Source organism: Myotis nattereri (genome assembly GCF_964212035.1).
Source record: "Myotis nattereri genome assembly, chromosome: 3".
Classification (NCBI taxonomy): Eukaryota; Metazoa; Chordata; class Mammalia; order Chiroptera; family Vespertilionidae; genus Myotis; species Myotis nattereri.
Window position 1 is genome coordinate 123,099,609 of NC_138077.1, and position 19,107 is coordinate 123,118,715.

The 19,107-nt window shown below is 50.8% G+C and overlaps 2 protein-coding genes across 4 annotated transcripts in view; one reads left to right on the plus strand and one right to left on the minus strand.

Annotated features, from left to right (window-relative positions):
* Positions 1–3,585: 3,585 nt before the first annotated feature.
* On the plus strand, positions 3,586–12,564 carry PSMG4 (proteasome assembly chaperone 4). Its single transcript, XM_081087941.1, has 4 exons — positions 3,586–3,825; positions 8,277–8,352; positions 11,216–11,348; positions 11,478–12,564. The coding sequence occupies exons 1-3, from the start codon at positions 3,652–3,654 to the stop codon at positions 11,335–11,337; spliced, it is 372 nt and encodes a 123-aa protein (XP_080944067.1). The 5' UTR covers positions 3,586–3,651; the 3' UTR covers positions 11,338–11,348; positions 11,478–12,564.
* Positions 12,565–13,560: 996 nt separating this feature from the next.
* Positions 13,561–19,107, minus strand: part of SLC22A23 (solute carrier family 22 member 23) — a gene marked incomplete at its 5' end in the record, with an annotated part of 183,974 nt that continues 178,427 nt past the window's right edge. For all 3 annotated transcript variants that reach the window (XM_081087271.1, XM_081087270.1, XM_081087269.1), the window contains one exon: positions 13,561–17,393. In XM_081087271.1, the coding sequence (XP_080943397.1) occupies positions 17,006–17,393 (388 nt within the window). In that variant the 3' untranslated portion in view covers positions 13,561–17,005. The remainder of the gene's footprint in view (positions 17,394–19,107) is intronic.

Sequence of the window (19,107 nt, forward strand, 5' to 3'; positions counted from 1 at the left end):
CACTAGGATAGCTCTTACCCCGTGGGCCAAAGGCATGATGTAGGGATTGTGCAACTTTCAAGTATGTCTATCCCAATGGTATATCCAGAGACCCGGAAAATGATCCCAGATGGGTCTAGATGGGTCTGCTGACCCAGTGGACCTTTGGCAGGACTTCATTTTTTGTCTGGTGACTGTATGCTCTCACTCTACTAGGAGGACCATGTTGACACTTCAGGTCTCCAGGGCTCAATTCCAACTCTGACTCTTGAAATATGTGTCTTCCTCTCTCCCTAGTGTACTGTTACCTGAGTAAATGGCCATTGGGCCCTTTGAGGAAAGGCAGGGCGGTCACACTGTGTGTACTGTCATGATGTTGCAGAGGACCTGAGTTCCAGGTCTGGAAACTGATCAGTGGACCATAAAATTTTATTGGGATGACTGCACTCAGCCTCCTGATAGCCCATCTTGATTTCTTCTGATGGTGCCAAGTGAATACTACCCTTTATTAGTCAGCTTCTGCTAACCCCACAGGGGCTCTAGAGTGAAAATGGTCTGACAAAGTTGTCCAGCATTGGGCCAAAATGACCTGGCCTTTATTCTGCTGCTTCCATCAGTCATTGGATGTGGGCTGCCCTGGGAAGTGTGTGCATACTCTAAAGCAGCGGTCGCCAACCTTTCGGACCTCACAGAACACCGGTTGGCAACCACTGCTCTAAAGGAGGTCACAGAAGAAGGCTTTCTGGCAACAGCATTTCCAGCAGCTGAGACAACAAGGCCCTTCTTGAAGGGGGATCTAGTTGGCACATCTAGTTGATGGAGTGAGGTTCCTGAGGACATGGAGAAGGATAGGGTCAGAGCAGAGGTGGATAGATTAAAATTTGATATCTCGCACTGTAATGAGGAATAAAAGAAAGTAAGAATGGGGGCTAAGATGAAGATGAGGGTTTGAGTAGAGGTACAAGGAATTGTGCAAATCGAGTCTGATAATCTCTGTTTTCTTTGTAGACTCAGAAGCAGGGTCATCTGCTGAACTTGGGCTTGGGTAGGGCTGGAAGAGAATAGTCCTCAAGGTAAATGAGAGAGGGCACAATCTGGGGACTTCAGGGCAGTGTTTAAGGGGCAGGTGATGTTGGGCAGCATGACTGGGTCCCAGCAGTGCTCAGAGCCCAGACATAGAAGCACAGAGGAGCATGCTCCAACTTGTGCTGGGTGAATGTGGGGAGGAGAGTGAGGCAATAGGGTGTTAGCTATTTAGTTTCCCCAGACAGTTTTTAAGATTCTTCAGATATAAGCTCTCCATTTTAAAAATTGTGTTTGTTTTCTAGGGGAGAAAGCATTAAGGATATTAGAGTTGAGGTGTGGGTGAGATCACCTGCTCCATTAGTTTAATTTATAAATTTATTCTTTTATGGATCATGCTTTTGGTGTTTTATCTATGAAATATTTTTCTAAATAAAGGCCACAAAGGCTTTCTTCTAGAAGTTTTGTAGTCTTAGGTTTTGTGTTTAGGTCTATAAGTCATTTGAATTTGCTTTTGTGTATGATGTGAAATGTGAACTGAGGTTCATTAGAAACAGTTCTTGAAAAGTTACACGTATAACTACCATATGACACAACCATTTTACTTCTAAGTACTTTTCTGCAAGAAATAAAGCATATGTCCATACAGAGAATACTTGTATACATGCATTGACAGCAGTTTTATTGTAATATCTCCAAATGGAAAATAGCCCAAGTGAACATCAACATGTAATGGACAAATAAATAGCGGTGTAGCCAGCTACACAATAGGATACTGCTAAGCCATAAAGAGATTAACTATTTATACACCCCACAACCTAGATAAATGTCAAAATAATTATGGTGAGTGAAAAAGCAGACAAAAATGGTAAATACTGTATTATTCCATTTATATAAAACTCTAGGCAGTGTAATGACAAAATACAGATCAGCGGTTGGGGGAGAGGCAGGAAGATTAACAAGGGGCTTAAGGAAACCTTTGGGGGTGGTGGACACAGTCACTACTTTGATTATAGCCATGGTTTTATGGGTTATATATGTGTCAAAACTTTGATTTGTATACTTTAAATGCACAGTTATTATATGTCAATTATACCTTAACAAAACTGTTTAAAAAGTGACCTGAAAATCCTATATAATAAAAGGCTAATATGCAAATTGTCCCCTGGGGAGTTCTACCGGGAGACCTGGAGTCAGGGAGGCTGGGAGGCGGGGAACCTGATCGGCCCTGATCACCAGCCAGGCCTAGGGACCCTACCTGTGCATGAATTTCATGCACCAGGCCTCTAGTTAACTATACTATTGAATTATTGATAATTAGCAAATAGAACAAACTTATAAAAATACCCTTAACATTTTTAATTTAATCAACTTAGACTTATTAGAGATTTTAAAAGTAGAAATTTTTAAAGAACTGTGATAGTTCTGACTTAAAACCCAACACTCAGTTGTAACAGAATCTGACAAAATGGGCCCTGTTTGCTTTTTCCACAAATATTCTTTCTTTGTCTTTCTCTCTCTCTTTCTTGTTTCAAACCTTCCTTCTTAACACACTGAAGGCTTCCTTATTTCAACTCTGTAGTGTCTCAAAGTGACTAAAATTAAAGGGTCCCTCAGCTGGGATGATGATGGCCACCATCCTCTACTTTCCATGTACTTGCTCATAATCCTTCCCACTGCTCCGAGAGGTAGCCATTCTTATGTCCATGTTGTAGATGAGGACTCTGAGTCTCAGAGAGGTTCAAAGATTAGTCCAAAGCCCACGCTTATACACAATTACAGCTTAGGAGGGTCTGAAACTGTCTACCCATCCTCCCAACAACTTTTTATAGGCTTTCTCCCAACATCGTTGCCCTTCTAAAGGGTATACACATTCAAGGCTTCCCTGGAATTACAGGGCTACTAGCAGGGGGTGGATTTTGATAATCCAAACCAGATGGTATGCTGGGTGCTCTCAGAGTGCTTAAGGAACTAGTGAGCAGTGGTTCTCAACATTCTGGCCCTTTAAATACAGTTCCTCATGTTGTGACCCAACCATAAAATTATTTTCGCTGCTACTTCATAACTGTAATGTTGCTACTGTTATGAATCGTAATGTAAATATCTGATATACAGGATGGTCTTAGGCGACCCCTGTGAAAGGGTCGTTCGACCGCCAAAGGGGTCGCGACCGACAGGTTGAGAACCGCTGCTAGTGAGTAAAACAGGGTTGTCTTTGTTGGCCGGTCACGACCTGGGAGGACGCTGCTCCAGGCTCCAGCACGTGAGTGGCAAATCCAGGCGGGCGCTCGGGGCTCCCTTAACCCCGGCGGCCGGCCCTGCCCTGTGAGTGACGAGAGCGGGTTTTCCCCGAGTCCAACGCTGTACAGGAGCGCGGGCGAGGCCTGCTGGACAGCGCGGCCACCGCTCGGTCTGCAAGGCCAGCGGGGAGGAGCGGGGGGGGGGGCTGCCAGACCCCGTTCTCCATGGCCCCGCCCCTCCGACCCTCCCAGGCCCCGCCCTCTATGGCCCCGCCCCAGGCCCCGCCCACTTCCCTGGAGAAGAAAGCGAAGGCGCGCTCGGCCGCTCGGCGCTCTTCTGCTCGGGTCTGGCGGGACCCGCGGCAGCGGCGGGAAGGGTCGCGGGCTGGCGGGCCGGGCGGCCGGCGGCATGGAGGGGCCGCAGGCCGCCGCGGGCGGGGACGTCTCCCTGCACAACTTCAGCGCGAGGCTGTGGGAGCAGCTGGTGCACTTCCACGTCATGCGGCTGACGGACTCGCTCTTCCTGTGGGTGGGGGCCACGCCGCACCTGCGCAACCTGGCCGTGGCCATGTGCAGCCGCTACGTGAGTGCGGGAGGGCTGGGGCGACGGGGAGGCGGGAGAGGGGTGCTCGGGACACGGTGGGGGCGGCCCCTGGGCGGCCGGACCCGTGGCGGGAGCGGGGCTGGGCCGGTGGGACGGCGAGGGGGCTGGCGCCGTGGGGGCCTCAGGGCGCGCGCCCGGTGCCCGTCGAGGAGACCGCGGGCTCGGTTCCTCCAGGCCTGCGGGCGTGAGCCGCTGGTCTCCCGAGCTCTTCCTGTGATGTCGGGGGCACGGGGTCGGTCCGCACCAGCACCACCCGGAGGGGTGCCGTGCGCGGTCAGGCCAGCACGTGGGACCTCCGGCGGGTCCTCCCCGGCGCTCCCGCCACCCCGCGGGCCCCCCCTCCACCCCGCGGGCTCCATCTCTCCTTCGCCTCTGTAGTTGCAGTGTCCGAGGGCTCCACCGTGAGTCCTCTGCTCCCCGTCACAGCGCGCCCTGGGGGTGGCATCTTAGCGTTCACGCCCCCTTTGTATTGGCCCACCGACATTTATGTGTTTCAGTACGGACCTCTTTCCTGAACTTCAGACTCCTGTGTCTTTACTTGGAAGTCTACTGTGTAGGCACAGTAGGCATATTCAAGACCAAGCCCTTGACCTAGTCCCTAACCCTGCCCCTCACAGCCAGCGCCCCTGTGCGGCGATGCCACCTCGCCCACACTCCACACCTATGGCGGTGACTGTGAGCCCTGCTGTCAGTCAGAACATACACGAGTCACTGTTAAGTAAATCAGAGAGAGAAAGACAGATACAGTAAGATTTCACTTATGTGGAATCTGAAAACAAGCAAACAAAAAGAAGAAACAGAACAAAACAGAAACAGACTTGCCCTTACAGAGAATAAACTGATGTCCCAGCGGGAGTGGAGTGGGGCATGGGTGAAAAAAGGTGAAGCTAAAAAAGAGGTGCAAACTTCCTGTTATAAAATATATAAAACATGCCCAGATGGTGTGGCTCAGTGGTTGAGCATTTACCTGTGAACCAGGAGATCACAGTTCAATTCCCGGTCAGGGCACAGGCCTGGGTTGCGGGCTCAATCCCCAGTGTGGTGCATGCAGGATGCAACTGATCAATGATTCTCATCATTAATGTTTCTATCTCTCTCCCTGTCCCTTCCTCTCTGAAATAAATAAAAATACATTTAAAAATAACGTAAGTCATGGGTATGTGATGAGGCTTATTGTGGTGATCATATGGTAAGGTATACAAATGTAAAATCACTATGTTGCACACCTGAAACTAATATAATATTGTGTCAACTACACCTTAAAAAACAACATAGGGAATCTAATCACCGGTCACCTCCTTACGTCTGCCACCCCTGCCAGGCTTGCAGCATCTCTCCTCTTTGGCTGATTTACCTCCCCACGCCCCGCCCCCCGCCCCCTTCTTTCCGTATTAGTTTCTTAGAGCTGCTGTAACAAACTAGGTGGCTTATAACAACAGAGATTTGTTCTCGCGGTTCTGGAGGCCAGAAGTCTGCCGTCAAGGTGCTGTCAGGGCTGGTTCCTTGAGGCTCCAAGGGAGGGGCCATGCCACCTTCTGGTGTGCGGGCCGCCCTTGCTGCTCCCCAGCTGTGGCTCGTCACTGCAGCCTCTGCTTCCAGTGTTATGTGGCTTCTCCTCCGAGCGCCTCTGTGTGTCTTCCTATAAGGGCATCCGTCATAATAAATTCAGGGTCCACCCTACTCCAGTGAGACCTCGTCTTAACTTACATTTTAATTATTCCTGCAAAGACCTTATTTCCAAATGAAGTCCCATTCACAGGTACAAGGGGTTAGGACATGGACATAACTTTTTGGAGGACACAGTTCAACCCACAACAGTGCCTGCAGTTAGATACTGCCATTCCTTTCCTCCGGACCTTTCCAGAAAGAAACTCAGAGCACAGTCCAGAGACTTCACAGTGACCCTCCAGGCCTGTTACCTGGGAGAGCGCCCCTGCGGGGCCTCCTCCCTGCCCACTCCCTGGCCCCTTGGCTGCTCTGGCACACTGGCATGCCCCCAGCTGTTGCTCCCTCTGCAGTTTTGTGGGTTTTGGGGTTTGTCTGTTTTATGACAAGCTGCTTGTTAAATTCTTGTTGAATGAATGAGTGAGGAACCCTTGGGGAATTCTCCTTTTGCTAGAGGGGACTGACAGTAACCCCAGGCAGCCAGGCAATAAGAATGGTAACCTCCGAGGGGCCCCAGGGATGGTGGGAAATGAGAGGAGTGAGCCGTCAGGCAGGAGGTGGGCAAAGCTTTGGGAAGGAGACAGCCTCTGGATGGGCCTCATACAGTATCCCTCTTCCCTCTGGCTGCCCTTCTCATAGGCTTTTCCTTCTCGCTGTTCTTTTTCTGGTGTGCTTTCTTTTTTTTTCATTTCCAGTGGGTACCAGCAGGTGGGCCTTTGGGCAGGTGGCAATTCCAGGTCTTCCTTCATTGGAGGAGAGGAAGAGAGCCAGCTTCACACGGAGGGGCAGGGGGTTATGGGCTGTGCTCTGTGTTTGGAGAACATGGTGCCCTGGAGCCACTTCACCTTCTTTCCTAACCCTAAGGTGTGGGCCCATGGGGTAAGACCAGGCATCGATTCCTGGAATCGGTTTCAAGGCTCCGGCTGTGGGCGGCCATGGTAGTCTCACCACTTGCTAGCCATAGCTCTTAGTGGGGTGTATTTGCTCAGCTGGAAAGTCACCTTACATCAAGACTGGGGAAAAGGAAAAGGACCCACTCCCACCGACTGGCCACAGTGTGCCTAGGCATTGTCCTCCAGGGGCAGAGGACTGGGCCAGCTGGAGAGAGGAGGTGTAGGCCAAAGCTTAGGGCAGGGAAACGAGGTTCCAGTGGACCGGGGCTCGCACACCGCAGCCTGCGGGCTGGCTCGCGTCTCCTTTTGTGTTAGGGTTTTATTGGAACACGGCTGTGCCCATCCTTAATAGGGTCTGACAGCTTTTGCACTCCGATGGCAGAGTTGAGCAGTTGTCTATAAAAACTAAACTGTCTGCCTACCATCTGGCCCTTCTTAGAAAACATTTACTGGCCCATGAGCGGGAGATGGCTCCAAAGGGTCTGTGAGGGCTCCCCCTCTTCCCTTCCCCAAAGTCCCCGCATGTAAGACTAGACTGTGTAAAACAAAACCGTACAGCTTTTGCTCGTCCAGCTGGCCTGCCTTGCAGCCAGCAGCCCTGTGTGATGCCAGAGAAGCTGCAGGGCCGCAGCGGCAGGAGGGAAGCGGCCTGGGACCAGGGGAGATGGGGTGGGGGCCCCTTTGTGCTCAGAGAACGAGGGTGCGCCTGGGTGAGTGGAAGGTGGTCCTCCGGCCGCAGTAAAGCCGTCCACGCATGTGTCTGCCTGGGAGATCAGCTTCACACAGTGCGATTTCAGAAATAATGAAGTGGAGAAAAGGGTAACAGTGTGGGTTTTTAGTTTTGTTTCTGATCAGAAAAGGTCAGAACCTGTTAAGGTAGGTTTTCTGTTTTCAGGAGGTCTAACTGTAAATACTATTAACAGTTAAAATGTTGAACTTGAAATCTGTAAACAGCAAATCCATTAAGATCACATTTTTGTATCTTTCTCAAGGAAAAATCATGAAGTGAATGTTTTTATTCTTTTCATCTTTTGTGACCTAAACGAATTCTGTCTTGCACTGAAATAACTTGAACCCTTAGGAGATACGGAGCAGGCTCTGGTCTGTGCGCTGCTCACAGTAAAAGGAATTTTGGCCGCATTATAAGATAGTGGGTTTTTCATTTTCAGCGAGGCCTTTTTAATGGGAAGGGGAATTACTTCCATTTTGTGATTGAAAGTAAGATTACCTCTGGATTTCAAAGGGGCCACATTTACTTATCTTTAGTTTTATGGCTTCTTATCTGAAATGAGAATTGACCAAGTATAGCTAGAAGTTTTTATTTTCATTATTTGGACACTGATGGCTGGTGCCCTTTTGCAGAGTCACGGGGCCTTTGTGCACTTGAAGAGCCCAGACACCCTTCGGGGAATGGAGCTGTGGTTCTCCGTCAGGTGAGGAGGTAGGTGTCCTGCCTCCTCTGCTGCTGGCTGCCAGGGTGAGGGCCCGCAGGCACGTGGCACCCAGACTCCGATAGCCTCCTTTTAGCTCTGGCCTTAATATCTTGTTTGCTTCCATCTTGGTTGTGATGCTGCCCGTCAGCATGCTTTGGAATTTGCAGCACTAAACCACGCCCTTAGTGTGAAACAACTCCTAGAACTGTCGTCAGCACGGCGATGCCAGTGTCAGGTGGCTGCTCCTCATCTCTCCCGCTGTGTGAGCTCATAGCGTAGAGGGCCAGCCCGCCTGGCTGCTGACACCGATGCCAGGCCTTCTTCCCTTGGCCGATGTGTCTGACCTCCCAGGACCTCCACTGCCGCCGGCGTGAAGAGTCGGCAGTGGCAGAAGTTCAGCTGAGGAGAAGCCGCATCGCACTCTCTGTTTTCCTTTCAGGACTCCATCCCTGTGTCCACCTCCCTCCTCGGAGACACTTCGGACACGACCTCCACTGGCCTTGCCCAGCGCTTAGGTACGTACCCATAGCGGCTGCAGGAGCGGCCAGATGGGGCCTCGCTGTGTGATGGAATCGTGAGGCAAGTCTTTTTAGAGGCGAATCTTTATGTCAGGAGATAAATCAACTCACCACGGCAGAGTAAGCCCAGACCTTGGTGTATTGTGTCTCCTTTAGGAGGCACATCCCTATCACGTGGTCCCACCACGGTCTCAGATCAGCCTGTGCCTAGGGGACTCCCATGTCGTGCCCTGGCTGCTGCCCAAGCTTATGAGGGATGGGTGACGGGTCCTTCTGTAAGCACGTTACTTCTGGTGGGGGCGAGTGTGAAGGGCGCCACTGTGCCGAGGGCAGTGCTGCAGGAGCCTCCTGAGCTCTGGGAGTCGGTGGAGCCTGTGGAGCAGGGAGCCAGCCCCTGCAGGAGGGACTGTCCTACACTCCCGGATGCCATCAGCGTTCAGAGGGAGACTGGCCTGGCCTCAGTGTGGTGAAGGGTGGGTGTGAAGCAAGAGCCTGAAGCTGAAGGTTCCCCCTCTCCCACACCCCAGACACACTTCCTGTAAGTACCCAGGCAGTCCGGGTGATGTGCCGCCTCGGCCAGTGTGTGCGGTCACCTGGCCATCCAGGTGCCAGGGCCTTGGACAGTAGGGCCGCCTCTGTGGCCGCTCAGTCTTCGTGGTCACCAGTGTTCCCAGCCGGTTCAGATGTACTGGTGCTGGGCGTGTGCAGCGGATGGGACCCAGCCCCTGTGTTTTATTGGTGTTGACAGTTCTATCCACTTAGTCCCTGAAAAGTGGAAACAAGTCAGTCTGGAAGGCACCCTGGTAAACAGAACACCCACACAGTTCAGGTGGCACACAGGTGCCAGGGGCAGGTTGAGGAGAGGCCATTCTAGACTCGCCACACAGTTCTGAGCATGACAGGGTGAGGCCACGAGGGCAGCTGCTGCAGCATTTTGGGAACATCACTGTACCTTTTCTTTAGCCTGAAATTAGAGAAACCTGACTAGTAAGTTGTTTGGTAACTTCGTATTAGAAGGTAATTTTAAATTTATAGAAAAGTTGCAAGAAAAGATACAGAACATTCCTGCTTAGCTCCAGCATTCCTGTTTAGCCCCCACCCAGATTCCCAGTTGTTACTGTTCCTATGTTCACGTCATTGTTTTTACTGAACCACGTGAAAGTAGGTTGAAGACATGACTGTTCCACAGGTTTCACTGTGTATTGCCAGTGCTTAAGGGGTCACATTCATGTCACAGACCACTGTGTGCCTGCCCGACACAGTGCAGATGAGGGTGTTCATAGTTCTGGGCCAGAAAACTGGTGGGTCACCACAGTGTGGATGACAGACTGGTAGTGCAGGGTGGTGGGCACGCATTTGGTGCGCCATGTTTTTTGTGCCAAAAAGGAAGATGTGTCCTTGAGATGGAGGGCTAATAGTAGTTTGTATGCAAAAAAAATAGGGTTCTTTTGATTTTTTGTTTTATTAATCTTCATCTGAGGATTTTTTTCTTTTTAGAGAGAGTGGAAGGGAGTGGGGAGAGAGAGAGGGAGATTTTGATGCGAGAGACACACTTCAATTGGTTGCCTCCCACAGGTGCCCCAACTGGGGCCGGGGATCGAACTTGCAACCCAGGTTTGTGCCATTGACTGGGAATTGAACCCGAGATCCTCAGGTGCCCCAGCTGACACTCTAATCACTAAACAACACTGGCCAGGGCAGGTTCTTTTTCTTTTTCAGTTTGCGCAAATGTTGGGGGCTTTGTCTAGAAGGGGTAATGAGAAGAGAGCAGGGTCCCAAACAGATGAAAAGAAGTGAGAAAAGAGATGATAGAGGGTTCAGGGTAACCCTGGAAGCATTGGAGGCTGCGGTGTGGATGAGAACCCCACTGTGTGGCTCTGGAGGGCAGCGCTGGCTGGGTCTGATGGGCAGACGATGCGGCGGGCAGTCTTGCTCCCTGTAAGACCCTGTCTTAGCAAGTAGAGAGATTGGAATCAGAGCAGCCCTTCTGGTGGACAGGGAATTTCCCTCCCTCTGAATGAGGGCAGGCTGGGCCGGTATCCCAGTCTCACCTCTCCTGACCACCTCTCTGCCTTTGATGCTGGGTTGGCGTGGTCATCTGAAGTCCGTGGGATGGGAGTGTGGGTGCGTGCCTCTGTGGGGGGGAGGAGTCTGTAACCGCCCTGTGTGTGGTGTGAGGCCGAGGGAGGAGGCCCCAGCTCTGCTGCAGTTACACTATTTAGCTGATTTAGACTTGCTGCCCGGCTGTCCTCAGGATGTCTTGTCTCATCTTTCATATTGATTTCTGCAGTTGGAGCGGTACACCTTAATTACTATTGTTCTGCAGAAAGGGGCTCAAACATAGCCAACATCAAATTGAAAATTAGATATTTGTGTGTGTATGTGTATTTGCCCACACATATAAATATGCATGTGCGTGTGTATCTGCGTGGGTACACACAGAAATGGAGAAATGTAGGATTATTGGTGTTTTTTGAAAAGTGAAACAAACAGTGGTTCTTAAACATTAGTGTTCGGATCCCTAGAGGTCTGTGGACATCAGTGTTGGCCCCAAGCCCAGCCTTTCTGATCCCGGTGGCCTGGGGGTGGGGCCTGAGCATGTGTGTCTCTGATGAGTTCCCCGGGGATGCTGCTGCTGTGGGGACCACACTTGAAGAGCCACTGTTCTAGAGACCTAGAACGGTCCCAAAGACTTCAGTCTGCATTTGCAGCAGCTGCCTCTGAGGTCATAAAAACCAGAACTTTCTCCTCCCCCTGAAAGCCCGTTGTCTTTCCCCTGTACTGCTCAGCTGTAAGGTCCGCCCGAGGCAGAGTCTAGATATTTCAGTCATGACTGTGTCAATGTGTTTTCTCTTCTTAGCCCGGAAGACCAACAAGCAGGTGTTTGTCAGCTATAACCTACAAAATACAGACAATAACTTCGCATTACTTGTAGAAAACAGGATCAAGGAAGAAATGGAGGCTTTTCCGGAAAAGTTCTAGCTGAGGCGGAAGTGAGAATTTCTAACTTATGTACAATATACATTTAAATAAATGAGTTGAATTCCACTGTCACCAGGTTAATGTGTTTACATTTTGTCTTTAAAGGGTTAATCTTATTTATTCTTCTTCTCCCTCACCAGATTGTGGGCCAAAAGGCTGTCATTGATCAAACCTGGGAAGAAGAAAAGCAAAATGGGCAGTAGTTGCTGTGTGACTGCTCAGTGATGGAGAAAAGGGGTTCAGATGGGATTTGGTTGTGAAGGGGGCTAAAAAGACTGAAGGGTTAAATTCGTTGTGACTCTGTTGTGCCCACTCCCAGTTAAAATGGGAGATGACAAGCCTTCCCTGGCACGTCTCTCTGCTGTGCTCACCCTCGGACCTGGGTCGGAGCCCCACTCCGCACGGCTCACTAGACTTGTGGTCTTGGTGAAGTCTCTCACTTCTCTGGGCCCTGTTTCCTCACCTACAAAAAGGGAATGTTCTCCACCCTGCTGGGTTAGTGTCAGGATTAACTGCACAGAAATACTTTGCAAACTATAAGTGCAATGGCGATGAAGAGGCAGTTATGGCTTTATCTACATGTGGATCCAAATGCGTGCCCTCCTGTTCCCATTGTCTTTTCCTTCTCCTCTCTCTCTCTCTTTCCCCCCCCAAGTCCCAAGTACCTGTTTTGGTCATCTTTAATCCTTAGCCTTTTTCTGCCTACCACTTGAAGTAGATTCTAATCTTTTTAGTACTGAAAGGAGTTTTTAGGGGTAAAATAGGCAAGTGTAGGGAGTTTTAGGAATTAGGGGGTCCATGCGGGAGAAAGACATAGTTGGTTGTGGGCTTGGAGCTGCCAAAAGGCATATATTCACAGAGAATAAAAGGTGCCACCGGATAAGGGAGAAGGAAGACATCCATTCACAGAAGACAGGGAAAAGTGGGGAGAAAGAGGAAACAGACTTCCACAGAGATAGAGAAATGCTGACAAATGGGAGAAGGAATAGATTTTCACAGGAGATAGCGAATTCCACCACTGAAGGGGGAGAAGTAAAGGGGGGCACCATGTGAGTTTTGAGCTTTGAAGCTGATACAGTGACCAGTTGGAAGGCAGCAACAAGAAACAAAGAACTGCAGCCTTTATAATCCTTAGGAAGAAGGAGCTTAGTGGGCTACCCCTTGGGGCCCTCCTCCCTACGTGGGAGTTTGTACTTGTTTCCAATAAATTTCCACCTTTTCATCTACCACCTTTTGTCTGTGGCTTCATTCTTTGAATCTACCTGGACAAGAACCCAGGAAAGAAATGACCCTTGCCTCCTGCTCAGGAAAGCACCGACTCAGTACCAAATGCTACACATTTTGCTTGTTTTTCACTCCTTTTCCCAAAGGCCAGTATTTTCTGGGTCAGTGGCTCCAAAGCTTGGCTTCACATTCACATCTGTGGGGGAGTTCTCACAGGCTGCCTATGCCTCCCCCCTGCCCAAGACGCCGATGGCCTGGGGTCCAGGCGTTGGGTTGAAAAGCTCCCAGGTGCTCAGCACAGGCAAGCCAGAGGACCACTGGCCAAACACTTGCTAGTCTTTGGAGCCCACCCGGACCCGTTTTGTTAATGGAGGCTGGTAGTCCAGGGCTCTAACACTTCATGCAGTGGTAAAAGCATTGGGCCCAGGGTAAGCAGCCAGGGGTGGTGACATTGTGGCTGGGACATAAAGGCATTTCAGAGCAGTAGGTGTGGGGTTTAAGATGTTCCCTCCTTAGCAGACTTCCTGTGCTAGCCGCCCAGGCCTCAGCCAGTGTCACCGAGCTGACAGCTCAGTGGGCACCCTATCTTAAGAAGAGTAAGTAACACAAAATCAGGGCTATGGAGAGAAGAGTTTGGTATAAAACTTTATTAAAGAAACATTGTTTTCTTGTGAAAAAATACTACATTAGAGAAGAAGGTTTTGGTTATCAGTCTTTCCTTATAGAATCACAGTGTCAGATAATCATTTCTCAACCTTTCTGGGAACTTGCAGGTCACAGATTAGCAGGACATCAATACACAAGAGAAAAGAACTCTCAAATTTACTGATGGCCCCATTTCTCAGGTGGTTTAGACTGGCCCTGAATAAACAGTCTGTGTTTAATCCTCTCTGCCTCTGCCTGCCTTTAAGACCAGGACTCTGCAAGCAGATGAGGGCCACCCACCCTTCCCAGGCCAGACTCGGTTCACAGAGGCGCTAAAACAGGGACTCAGCAAGGTCTGAATAAAGAGTTTTTATTACTTGTAGTCAATGGTCATGAAATGCCCTTCATTGGATACCATCAGATGAGGTAGGGAAGACATTCCAGAGGAAATTTGTTAATGGGGCAACATTTTTATTTCTGTACATTTACATACAAATTTTCCTCAAAGGTACAACAGATGTGACATCATGCAGACATTATCTTTGAACGACACAGTTCAGAACTCGATAGGCTTGTGCTATGAATGAGCACCTCCAGAGTGAGCCCGGTGGATGTGCAGTAACACGGTTCTGACTAGGAACCTCAAATGTTGGGGCGGCAGAAAGGACAGAGGGAATATCCCCACTGGACAGAACACTGCTGCTTTTCCAAAACACTACAGCAAAGCGAGGCATCCTTTGAAAGTGAAGCGTGGGCTTTCCCCAGCACGTGCGCGCGCGCGTGCGCCACCTAGGGGCTGGGAGGTGCGATGGTCACAATTCATTTAATGGCACTTCAGTCATTTCTTGTTTGGCTCTAGGAAGTGGTATTGTTTGAGTGCAGTACTTCCTTTACGACGTCCATTTTTGCTTTCTGTTCTGTGGCCAAAACAACTTACCAGCCCCTTTCCTCTAGTTGCAAGTAATTATACTCTTTTAGAAAACAAAAGATTTAAAACTTTTCCCTATTTGACTTGGGTGCTAGTACTTAGGGTACTTGCTCTGAGTTATGATTGACTTCTGGAAAAGAACAGATGAAGAGCTGTCCAGCCCTGCCTCAGGCGTTCACATTTGTGCATAACTTATTGAAAGGGGTTACAGCTCCCCGATAGGATAGCAGGATGCAAGAGTGGCTGGTGGAGGAGAGTGGCTGCAGCACATACCTGGAGGCGACTCCCTGGGCGGGTAGGAGGTGATGGGAAAGTGGACTTGAAATGGCAGGTGTCTGTGAACTGTTTCCCTACTGACCACGAAGGAACTAGGACTGAGGAGTCCAAGCTTGACCAATAGGTGCTAGGGAGCTGGTGGCTGCAGCCCCTTCCCATGCAGAGCAAGGCGGGACTGGACATGTGTCAGGCTCAGTGGGCCCTGGCCGCCTTGCCCACTTGGTGTGGGATTTCACGGGGCTCAGCCCACAGGGGAGCTTTTCCGCTTTGGCTACATTTGATAAAGGTGTTCCTTAAGAGCTTCAGATATTCTTAAGCTAACCCAGCAACAGATGAGGAGCTCAGCCTAACCCTGAAGAGGAACAGGAGTTTGTAAGTGCTGTGCCTTCCCTCCGCCTTCCTAGAGATTACCGGCAGCACTCTGCAGCTCCATCACATTCTAAGGGAGGCCTCTGCGATCAGCGAGAGAATGCTACAACACTTCCGTAGTACAGTAAGGGGACTGCAAGGTGCCCTGGTGCTGGGGTGATGCAGACATACACCTGGCCAGGTGCAGGCCCAGGACCTCACTGGCTCCTACCCACCTTCCTCAACTGCTCAGGGGCTTGGCGGCTGCATATGTCATGTCCTGGATTAATGGGTCTTGCTGCCAGGTGGCTTGTCGCAAGTACTCTATAAAAGGCAGAAGGTATTCAACAAGTTTGGCACGCGGAGGCTGCACGTTTGTAAAGAAAGGCCTTTGTAAAGTAAGGTGAATGTGGACTCACATGGAAACATGGAACAAAAGTGACCTAAGAGATGAGAGGTGAGGATGAGTGGGGCTTGAAATAGGGAGACTGGCCAGGTGGCCTTCTTCCTAGGCAGCGGCCCTTGGACGCGGCTGGAGACTCCAGACCCCGCTGATTCGACAGAAAGTACGGTTTAGTCACTGGAGTCACACACACTTGCAAGTTTCACCTCCTCACCATATTTTTTTTGTATCAAGTCACCAGTTCCTATTGAAGTCCACCAGGTTCGGAGGGGAGTGGTGGGCGGAGACAGTAAGAAACAGGCCAGGTAGAGAGCTAGAAGGGGAGAAAGGGAAGTTAAGCCAACCCCTTTTCAGGCCCTTTGAGTTCTAGCAACTGTCAGTTGGAGGTCACCTAAGTCACAGGCCCGAGACTATGATTTCCTGGGGAAAACACAGCCCATGACAAAGACACATGTCACAAAGTGGGGGGTGGGGTGGGTGGACAATTCTAGAAAGGACCCAGGCTGTCGGGAAAATCAGGTGCCTATGTTGCTCAAGGGGGCGCCGCCTGCGCCAGTGAAGCTTGTTCCTTCGGGGCCCCCCGGCGTTCCTTGCGGAGGCCCTCCAAGCTTCCTCTGAAACACCCTCAGACAGGTGAGAACGCCTGACGTGAAAGGGACGGGGAAGCCTGCACTGTCTGGGACAAGCAATGAAGTCAGTGACAACCCTTGGCTATTGGGGATGGGAGTTGAACTTTGGGGAGTTATTGCTTCCTCTCAATGGGTCTTGAAGCTTTAAGAGAGGCAGGAGGTCAGTTGGACTAACCTATGAGCATCCCACTGCTTGCCCCAAGCCCCACCTCTGTGCTGAGGGAAGGGGGAGGAAGCAGGAAGCAGGCAAAGGCAGGCATGAGGGGGACCGGCTCCCACAGGTTTGCAGTCTCAGCGTGAAATCAGTGGGAGCGGACAGTCATCCAAGCTGGTGATGCCGTGTGGTGTGCTCCAGATGTGCATGCGCTGTCTTTGGGAGAGCACCCATCCTCTGTGGGTTTGCCTCAGTCCTCTATTTCAGTTCTTGTCCCATTGGTTTCCCGTCAGAAAGTAGCGTGTTTTCAGGTAGTGCTGGAAAAGCTGATGGAGGGAGCTTTCCCGCGGAGCTGAATCTGAGAAAGCATTAATGCTAAATGCCTCACACCTCAGCGCATCTAGTCGTGAACTGAACCAGGCAAACTTGCGTTAGAAAACTGGCGACACTGCCACGGGTCATTTACGATTTGTGGTGACATGTTGAAGCTTTTCCCCAAAGAGTTTCCAGCATCCAGTACAAAAGCATGATCTTGAAGGAAAGATTAAGCTGGTTTTAATGACATTCGTGAGCTGCTTTCTCCCAAAACATGGACCAGAAGCTCACACCCTAAAACACAAAACCTTTCAGACCATCAGCCTCTCTGGCGGACACCTCATTGTTTACATGTCAGCATGGCGCAGTCTGAACTGCTCGCGTGGTGTCTGCGCACAGCCGGCGGCCCTGGGGGCATCTGGCCGCTGCCGGCGGGGAGACTGGGTCCCTCTTTCGAAGGGGGTGGTTCTAGTTCAAGATCAGTGAGAGGAAAGGGAATAAAGTGCTTCTCGTAAAAATGACCAAAATAAATACAAACATTTAATGGCAGAAAAGAAAGTCTGATTTCCAAAGAGTCTGCTTCCTCACACGATCCTTAGCGTTTTGGAAAGAATCCCCCCACACCAGCGAAGGTCCTGTGCTCCCGCGGGTCGGTGCCCGGTGAGCCCGGCAGGGCCGCGTGTGCTCGCAGCCACACGTCTGGTCCCTCGGTGACCCTGCGCCCCGCGCCCACGGGCCCAGGTCTCTCAGGGCAGGCCGCGCGCAGAGCCGCAGGACCGCAGGCCGTTGGCGGCGTTGGCGGCGGCGCTGTCGGGCAGCGCGTCCCCCGTGGCCGCGGCATCGTGGAGGCCCGAGTAGTCCTTGAGCTCCGCGTTGGTGAGCAGCAGCGGCTGCTCGGCCTTCTTGTGCGGCAGGAGCGGCTGGCGCGTGTAGTGCTCCCCGTTGGAGAGGCTCTCGGGCAGGCTCTGGTTCCGGCTCTCGGGCAGCAGGAGGATGCAGATGATGCAGATGAGCGTGCAGCAGGCGAAGATGATGTGGTGCAGGAAGTAGCCTTTCTGGTTGTGCAGCTCGATGATGGGCGCCGTCAGCATGCCGAAGCCTGCGCTGGCCAGCACCAGCCCCAGCCCGCCGCACCTGCAGGAGGGCCGAGCACCGAGGTTAGTGTCCACGGCCACCCACGCGCCTGGCGCTGTGGCTCCCAGAGTGCGGACCTGGCAAGGTCACGGCAGACCCCGTGGCCTGGCTGGGGCGTGGGCACCCGGCATGCCCCCCACCTGTGGTGCATCCCCCTTGTAGGATATCCCAAACCACCTTCATCTGGGCCACCTGTACACTACCTCTAATTCATGCAATACTTTCCCTCATTTAATTTGAAAGACAACTTTATAATGTCACTGTAAGTGGAAAACTATCCCTTGCCATGAATAATGTACATACAGTGAAAAAGAGAGTAGTATTAAATTCTGCTATTTTCCCATGGCTTGCTCTTCATTTAGAAAAGTAGCAGGGGAGCTGGTTGGATTGCCAAGGGTTAAAGGTGTTAAAGACATACCGACACTAGCAGACTTGCTCTTTGCCACAATCAGAGATTTGAAGACACTTAGAAAACAGTATTTTCTCGCTGTGAGTTGATGTTATTTACTGTCGAGTCCCATGTATTTCCTAGAATCATTCTGCACCCCACCAATGGGAGTGTCCCGTCTCTGGGAAAGGCCGTTCCAGCAGCCGTGCACTGACGGAGACGTCCCACCGCACTGAGCTCAGAGAGCACAGGACAAGCCTGGAGCCTGAGCCACTTGCCTCCACTCCTCTGCCACGGGAGGAGACCTACCAAACACTCCAAAGGCATTGCAGATACACAGCAGCAGGAAAACCCATCAAACCTCCAATGAATGGCTACTTGGGCGTAAAGATACATTTCTGGGGAGAGGTGTTATGTGGCACCGAGAAAGAGGTGCAGAGCTAGGCTGCAGTAAAGAGGCCCACGGTGCTCGGGTGGCAGGAGGTAATGGCCCTACTGTCCACTGGGCCCTCACGTACAGGACGGACGGTTGGCTGGTCTCAGAGCTCTGGGGCCGCAGGGAAGGGGCCGGGCGAGGCGGTCTCATCTCAGGGGAAATGCAGACGTTTGCCTCACCTCAGAGAGCAGATGCAGACCAGTAGGCAGAAGGTCCAGGAGTTCAGATTTCAGTTGGTTTAAATAACTTTCAAATGGACCTGGTCAAGAGTTAGGTACTGCCCTTCAGCGAACTGACCTTTACTCTTGGATGTGCGCATGAGGCAAAGAGGGGTGCAAGGGTCGGCCCCTGTAGCGTGTAGGACACAGGGCTGGGAGCTCCCAAGGACCTGTGGTTCCCTTGGTGACACTGTAGGTGCCTCTAACTCACAAAAATGCTGACCTTCAAGGACATGAGGTACAAGATCAACCTATAAAAGTCAACTGTGTGCCTACATGCCGGCAACCAACAAGTTGAAGATGGAATTAAGAGAATTCCTGTCACGATAACATCAAAGGAGTAAAATACTTAGACATAACTAACAAAGGAAATGCAAGACTTGTGTGCTGGAAGCTATACAACGAATGCAGCTGAGAAAAATTTAAAAGATTTTAAAAAATGGAAAGACATTCCATGTTCATGGATTGGAAGACTCAATATTGTTAAGATAGCAATTCTTTCTGAATTGATCCAACACAACCCCTATCAAATTCCAAGATGACTTTTATTTTTGCAGAAAATGATAAGCTGATCTCAAGATTATATGAAAATGTAAAGGACTCAAAATAGCTAATACAATTTTGAAAAATAACAAAATCAAGAACTGACTTTTCCAATTTCAAAACTTACTG